General features: G+C 35.9%; 2 protein-coding genes across 2 annotated transcripts; one reads left to right on the forward strand and one right to left on the reverse strand.

Annotated features, from left to right (window-relative positions):
• Positions 1–12: 12 nt before the first annotated feature.
• Positions 13–2,639, reverse strand: LOC119683272 (pro-resilin-like). The gene is made up of 3 exons (XM_038096913.1): positions 1,355–2,639; positions 974–1,108; positions 13–880 (listed from the first exon to the last, which is right to left on the reverse strand). The coding sequence occupies exons 1-3, from the start codon at positions 2,423–2,425 to the stop codon at positions 146–148; spliced, it is 1,941 nt and encodes a 646-aa protein (XP_037952841.1). The 5' UTR covers positions 2,426–2,639; the 3' UTR covers positions 13–145.
• A 4,198-nt stretch (positions 2,640–6,837) lies between these two features.
• On the forward strand, positions 6,838–7,733 carry LOC119683711 (vitamin K epoxide reductase complex subunit 1). Its single transcript, XM_038097518.1, has 3 exons — positions 6,838–7,191; positions 7,294–7,394; positions 7,458–7,733. Exons 1-3 carry the CDS (start codon positions 7,031–7,033, stop codon positions 7,712–7,714), a joined length of 519 nt encoding a protein of 172 aa, XP_037953446.1. The 5' UTR covers positions 6,838–7,030; the 3' UTR covers positions 7,715–7,733.

Consider the following 7,733-nt stretch of genomic DNA (forward strand, 5'->3'; position numbering starts at 1 on the left):
ACAAACATATGTATTCCTTAAAACAATATGTAAATAATAAAAAGGTCTATACAAAAAAAACTAGTTCATATATACGTATTCTAGAGCACATCATACAGGAGTAAATATCATTGTTCTCGAAGTTTTCTTTACACGAGGAATTTTATTAATAATTGTAACCATTGCCATCGTTAAGACCATTTTGTCCACCAGGTCCAAATGAGTCTTGATCGCCATTTCGTCCACTACCAATCGCACCAGGACGACGACTTGTATATCCTTGTCCTAAATTATCTTGTCCGTTTGGCTTACCATTGCCGTATCCCTGACCATCATTAAATTGACCGCCAGTACCGTTAGTACCTGGACGACCATTTGAGTAACCCTGCCCTTGGTTATCTTGACCATTTGGTTTACCATTATTTTTTCCTTGACCACCATTTCCATTTGGGCGTCCATTAGAATATCCTTGTCCACCTTGTCTATCTTGACCACCTGCACGACCATTACCTAAATTCTGTCCTAAGTTATCTTGTCCTGTTGGTTTGCCATTGGTATAACCTTGACCATCGTTAAATTGTCCGCCAATTCCATTTAATCTACCACCATCATAAGATTGTCCTAAATTATCTTGTGCAGTTGGTCTACCACCACTGTAGCCTTGTCCTTGACTATCTTGGCCATTTGGACGTCCATTTGAATAACCTTGTCCTTGGTTATCCTGTCCACCTGCACGACCATTGGTGTAGCCTTGTCCTAAGTTGTCTTGTCCAGTTGGTCTGCCACTGTTATATCCTTGACCATCATCGTATTGACCGCCAACACCATTACCAGTAATAGCATCACCTTCATAACGCACTTGTGGTCGATAGCCTTCTTCATCGGCTTCATATTCAACGATCTGCAAAATAATATAAAATGAGGTTTTAAATTCAGTACCATGGTTAGGAAAAGCGGGTAAGGGGGAAGCTGAAATTATTTTTAAACCGCTTACTTGCTTTCTGCCATCGGGCAACAAAACATTGTATTGGCCCGTTGTGAAATCACCATCACGCATCTCTGAGTGCGCAAACGACAGACTACTTGGTGCGTCTTCAACTTCGTAATTAAATTCATATTTAGCAGGTTCCTATGAAAAGTTTAATGACATTTTTTGACACCTTAGTTTTTTTAATTTAGCACAAAAAGCATTAGCTAGGTTAAAATAAATAAAAGTATGAGAAGCTTAAAAGTTTCTGCGTGTAAAATTGTAGAGTAGTTAAGAGTAGAAGGAATAAGAAGCTTGTAAGTTGTTTTTGCGTTTTGTTGTTGTTTGGAAGAGAACAAGTAAGAACAGTAGCAAAGTAAAGCAAAAGTATAGTTTTAGTTCACTTACATTATTTTGACTATCATCAGTACCACCATAAGTACCACTAACACCGCCAGCTCCACGTAAGCCACCAGCACCATTGATGCTACCTTGATCATATTGGTAGCTGCTATCACCACCTCGTTGACCATTTCCATTGGAAGTTGCACGGTTTGGAGGCAAGTAATCCTGTTTTGGCTGACCAATACGTCCATTACCTTGACCATTTCCATTACCATTACCATTGCCATTGCCGCTGCCATTGCCATTGCCATTACCAGAGGCTGGAGCACTGTAACTATCCGACAAACCATTTCGTTCAGGTGCACCATATAGTCCACTTGGACGTCCATTGTTTCGTTTAGGGGCACCATAACTACCAGAAAGTTGGCCAGTACCTTGTCTGGGAGCACCATATGTATTTGATGGTGACGATAGTGCATTACCATTCAGATCTGGTGCATCATAATTAGTTGATGGTCGTGCATTGCCATTTCCACCTTGGCCAGGAGCTCCATAAGTACTTGATGGTCGACCTAAATTGTCCGTTATTTGATTTGGTGAGTAAGCGTTGGAAAGAACACCATTGCGGTCTTCACCATTACTGGGTACACCATAAGTACTCGATGGACGTGATAAGCCGTTGTTTGTTTCTCCAGGTGCACCATAAGTGCTAGACGGACGACCGCTACTGCTACCACCAAAAGAGGGTGCTCCATAAGTATTTGAAGGGCGTCCATTGCCAATACCGTTTTGGTCTGGTGGACCATAAGCATTTGAAAGACTACCTGTACCTTGATTTGGTGCACCATAAGCACTTGATGGTCGTCCCAAATTACGTCCATTACCTCCTTGTTGAGGAGCACCATAAGTATTACTTGGAGTGTCGCCATTTAAATTGCCACCTTGATTTGGTGCACCATATGAGTTTGAAGGACTAGCAATGTTAGTGTCAGTGCGACCACGACCAGGTGCGCTGTAACTACCAGATGGTGCGGAGGCAGCACTTGCCATTGGAGGTAGATAGGCATTAAGAGGTGGTTCAGGACGTGCCAATGTGGTTGTAATTAGTAGTAAAAAACACAACTTTTCAAACATATTTACTTAGAATATTTTTTAATCAAATTAACTAATTATTATTTTGTATAATTTCTTTTTAAATTTTTTTATTGCCACTATGGATACGGACTACTACGTATGTTAGTTAAGTCCTTTACTCTATCCTTTGTATATGCACTGTTTTAGCCACTCTTTCACAATTCACTATGAACTGTTTGCTGAGAAACTTTGATTCTGACTGATTTCTAAGTTCGAATCGCCAGTTATTTATATTGAACTCAACCTGCATATGTGCTGTATGCTGCTTTGACAGATTACTAAACTGAAAGTCGAGGATTCAAACTGCAAAGTCAAAAATACATTAAATGTACTTTGTGTTTTTTTTTTATTTTATTCTGAGATGTGTGCTGCTTCGCTCAATGCGACGATATCGCTCAACATTTCTGTGTCTATAAATACAGCTGTTTATTTGAAATTGTTGTTGTATCTGCTATTTAACCGATAAAGCCGTCACTTGTACTGCATCTAACCATATGTGCATTATGATCATCATTTTTGCTTATCATCAATGTGTTTGTTCTACCAACGTTCAAATCATCTTATTCGGTTAACTATACTGCCATCAACGACACCAGCGCCAGCACCAGCACCAGCACCAGCACACCAGCACCGCTAGCACAAACAACAACGCATAACTTAACTTGGTGCTGGATGTTATGCCACAGGTACGAATACTCCATATGATCATGCAGAAGCAGCGAGATGCATGCACTTCACTCGTAGTTGAAGGTATCTTTCGGTGTTTTTGTTGTTGTTTGAGTCGGTGGCTATGGTTTAATGGCAGCATAGTAAGTTAATGATGAGGATTTGGATGAGGAAGAGGAAGAGTATAGTGCAGTGTGTGTTCGAGTAATGTGTAACATTACAGTTTCAAAAATGTAACTCACGAGAAGCATCATCTACATTGATTTGATGATCGTTTTGATAATCGGCTGTAATGGAATGGTTTTGTGAGTATGCAAAAACAGTGTCTCAGAAGTGATTGTGATGTGTTTATTTTATTTGTTTTTGGCATATTGTTTTGTTTTTATTTTATTAGATACTTTTCTGTAATGTAACAAAACTTTGCCACAATACATAAACTGCAATTTAAATTTAGTCACATCAAGTGAATGCCTTCTGTTTTGTCAATGAATTGTAGTAAATCGTGCAGCTTGAGGGTCAATAGTAATCCATTTATTTAATTTCTGTAGATAGACGGAGATTCTTTAAAAAATATTGATTTGACAATTATGTATATTTTCAAAAAAATATGGTTGTTTTGTCAGAAGTTTATTGGTTAATATGGTTTTCCGAATGAATCAGATCATTGATTCATTCCGAATGATCACCAATATGAGTACTTATAAGTACTACTGATGTCATGATTCTATTGTAAAAAGACGATAAGAATTTAAGAATATTTATGATGACTTAGCAATGTTAACAAATTTGCTGATATAATACAGAAAATGTAAAGTCAAAAGGATTTTCACACTTTGAAAAGATATATACTTCTAGTTGTTTAGGTAGTATATCGAATTAATATGAAGACGTGAGGTATGTTAATGTTTCAAATTTGTAGCTTTGGATCTAAAGGCACTGTTACCTAAAGGCACTGTTATTATTGGAGCTAATTACTGTGATACATATGTTAAACTATTTGTATTGATAAATTTTATATTTTGAATAAAAAAGGAACTTTCAAAATATACAATAATTATTTTAACATTGTGTTTATTTGCTTTTATCTTATTTCATTTTCCCTATTGCCAACAAGTGTCAAACTCGTCTATTTTTTTTGTATCTTCGTCTTAACCATTTATTCATCTTACTATTTCGATTTTAATTAATATAATATTAATCATGTAACCAATATTTCAGCTCCTTCATAGCCCGCACATAGGCGATGAAGAATATAACATAGGATATAGTGTATTTAGAGCTTCTCACCTTAGTGTGCTCTAGAATTTTACAGTTCCCACATGAGACCAAAATATGGGAATCGTTTCGCCCGCTTTGACATTAAATTGAATATAATAGAATAAGATAGAACATAATAAGATAACAAGACAAAACGTGAATAACCCTGATATTTTTCGGAAGAACGAGTAATGAATACAAATTTTTATAATAAATTGGTTGAATACATCTCAGTTAAAATTATGAATCTTGACTTGTCAATTTACAGAGCACAACTGAATCTATGTAAATGACCGGTTAATGTTAAAGATATATTACACTCAAACTTCCATAACTCGAAGTACCATTTTGCAAAGGAAAGGTTATGTAGACTTCGAGTTAAAGAACTTTTTTGTAATTGTATGTAATTTGCTCTCTAAACCCTGTTGTTAGTTCGAATTATAGAAAATTCGAGTAATAGAAATTCGAGTTATGGAAATTTGTCTGTATTTTTTACAAGTTTCAAAGGTAAAACTATTTTTAGCATATTTTGGAATAAGAAATCATCATTAATGGACAAATTTCCAATGGGTTTTTAAAATTTTGCAATTGTTTATTACAAAACAAAAGTAGCAACCTATAATTCGGCACGATTTGGATCATTCCAAGGCATCTTAAAAAATTGCTTTTCATGCAAACGATTTTGGCAGTTTTTAATTTCGACTGAGTTAACCGAAAATAATTAAAACGTCAACAAATATGCAATAATATTCCGTTTGAGCATACAAAAGCTGTTGATGTGAAAATCTACTTTTGATGTACGCACGACAATGCGTTGCGAGTTCTTTTGTCAAGATCACTTCAAGGGATTGTATAATATTTTATATATTTTCCTCATTTCAGAAGTCATTGAAAATACCTACTCTGAATTGAAATGATTATAGAAACAAAGGCGAGAACCCTTGTTGTTTATTAATATCTTCTGTTGGGTCTGGCAGATTCGTAAGATATTTGTAGCATTTACCCTGGACAAATTATGTGGCACATCATAACTTAGGTAATAAATAAATTATTTAAACACTTTATATCAATTTAGGATGGATGAAATGGCATCCGACTTGTCATAGTGTTTCTCACTGGGCATTGCGGAGTTAAAAAGCATCTATCGAACCTAGGTATTATTAGAGACGATAGCACCAGACTTTGTTGCGAAGAAGACGAAACAGCAGAAAACATTCTATGTCACGGTGATAGCCTCGCCAGATTCAGACTTCGGTACTTAATCACTGCCTATCCACTTATAATGGAATTAGGCAACATCTCTCCAAATGACATAATGGCGTCCTAAACTGCTACGCGTCTATGGAACTAAAGTGGGTATGTTACGATAATCCTCAAAGGATGCAGTGACGTGGTAACAAGTTCACAACCCGTTTTTAAAATAAATTTTTGAGTTTATATTTTCTGAATTACTTCTTAACTCTAATGTCTTTCCTCTTTTTTCTTTAGCCATGACGATTCATGGTAGATCCGTGTTTTCACAACATATGCATTCCACTTTTTTTGATCTAATGTGACGACTATCCAATTTCGTTCACATGTTGCAATAGTGCTTAGTTTATATCCTCTGTTTATTTAAAATAAACTTTGTGATTGCTTTGACATCAAATAGTGCTAAGTAGGGCAGCCTGTCTGCTTTCACATATAGCTTCAGGGTTCTGTCCCTTATGCATTTTTTGACCGGATCTATCTTAAGGTATCTTAGCATATTATTTGTGCTGATGTACTATGGTATTTTTGAGAGTCTTCGGAGAGCCTGACTTTGAGCAACTTGTAGCTTCTGGATGGTGAAATCGCCAGCTTTGCTATACGCGACACACCCATAAAGTAGTGCTGGTCTGATTATCTGCCTGTAGATCAGCTTTCTGTTCTTCGCGCTAAGGTTGTTGTGTTTGAAAAGTGATTGTAAGCACTGCAGTGTTTTTGCGCAACTACTTTTTTTGACTTGTGTGTGCTAGTGCCAAGTGAACCGCTTATCAAACATGATTCCTAGGTATTTAATGCTGTCGTCCCAATTAATCGAAATGTCAACAACTTTCACTCTCGGTGGATGCTGTCTGTATTTACGAGTAATAAACGGGGTTTTTGTGTTCTCATTGTTGATTTTTATATGCCTGTCCATAAATATTCTAATATCTATTGATAAATATTTAACAAAAAATATGTAGCAAATGCTCTTTGTTTGGAGCAAATGTTCCTCAATAATTAATAACTCATTTAATACGTAAATCTTTATGGCCTGAATTTATCTATTAACTATTTTGAACTCCCATTTATGCAAACAACTGTTAACCCTTGTACCTGTTGCTTAACACTTCACTGAATACGCTACGGCAAATTAAATCAAAATATGTTTTGTATTGCTGGATAACGACGAGATTATGGGGGGGTCGATGAGGTGAGTATAGTTAAAATTTTAATAACAATAGAACAGCGCATGTGTGTGGTAAGTTGCATATATTTCTATTGAAGGCAACCAGCTGTTGCCCAGAAAGCGACTGGAAAATCGTTTAACTAGCAATAATTGTCCGGGTAAACAGTTTTCGTTTTGTGCTTCCAAAAGGCAGTCAAAATTAATACTAAAACGAATTTTGATAAGAATTTGCTTTGTGCATTTTGTATTGATAAAGAATATATATTAGTATGTTAAAAACTTATAAAAACCTACGAATTTGGTGTGTCATCGGCTTGCTACTTTCCGCATATGCGACTTATGTGGAAGTGAAAGCTGAGCAGGATGCCGATTATGTAGCAATGTGTGATTTGAGCGAAAAAGTAAGCTGTACGGCAGTATTTACGTCAAGGTGGGAATCATTAATTAAGTTATATAAAACCTCTGTACACACATACATATATTTAAAATCGTAAGTAGTAATTAATCGAGAACCTATAATACCTATTTTCAGTTATGGGAAGGGCTTTGGTCTTTTACAACATTTTACAGGTGATTTGACACCGCCGAATGGTGTGCTTGGCATAATGTTTTACATATTTATGATTGTCTTAAGTAAGTTAAATTTAATATAATTAAAATTCATTAAATTTTTTTTTTAAAAAACATATATTTTAGCTTTCGTGGAAAAGCGCCTCGCCATCGTCACACAATTATTCATTGCATTGGTGTCTAATTTTCTCTCAGTGTACCTGGCGTACTTGCTGTACTTTGTACTGGACGATCTTTGTGTGGTGTGCGTTTGTATTTATATTGTCAATTTCTTCTGCCTAACGGAGACTTGGCGTATCTATAAATTAAAACACGGGGCGATTAGTGCCAAGACATCAGGGAAAACAAATTGGCACAAAACATTTGGTTTTAAAAATGACTAATAAAATTCAAATAAACTAT

This window comes from Teleopsis dalmanni, chromosome 2, assembly GCF_002237135.1.
Source record: "Teleopsis dalmanni isolate 2A chromosome 2, ASM223713v2, whole genome shotgun sequence".
In the NCBI taxonomy this organism is placed as follows: domain Eukaryota; kingdom Metazoa; phylum Arthropoda; class Insecta; order Diptera; family Diopsidae; genus Teleopsis; species Teleopsis dalmanni.

Bases quoted from the DNA above. Each gene is read 5' to 3' on its own strand.
- LOC119683711 (XM_038097518.1), top strand. From the start codon at position 7,031: ATGTTAAAAACTTATAAAAACCTACGAATTTGGTGTGTCATCGGCTTG. The intron at 7,192-7,293 runs GTGGGAATCATT...ACCTATTTTCAG, and splicing joins ACGGCAGTATTTACGTCAAG to TTATGGGAAGGGCTTTGGTC. The intron at 7,395-7,457 runs GTAAGTTAAATT...CATATATTTTAG, and splicing joins CATATTTATGATTGTCTTAA to CTTTCGTGGAAAAGCGCCTC.
- LOC119683272 (XM_038096913.1), bottom strand. From the start codon at position 2,425: ATGTTTGAAAAGTTGTGTTTTTTACTACTAATTACAACCACATTGGCA. The intron at 1,109-1,354 runs GTAAGTGAACTA...AACTTTTCATAG, and splicing joins CTGATGATAGTCAAAATAAT to GAACCTGCTAAATATGAATT. The intron at 881-973 runs GTAAGCGGTTTA...ATTATTTTGCAG, and splicing joins TGCCCGATGGCAGAAAGCAA to ATCGTTGAATATGAAGCCGA.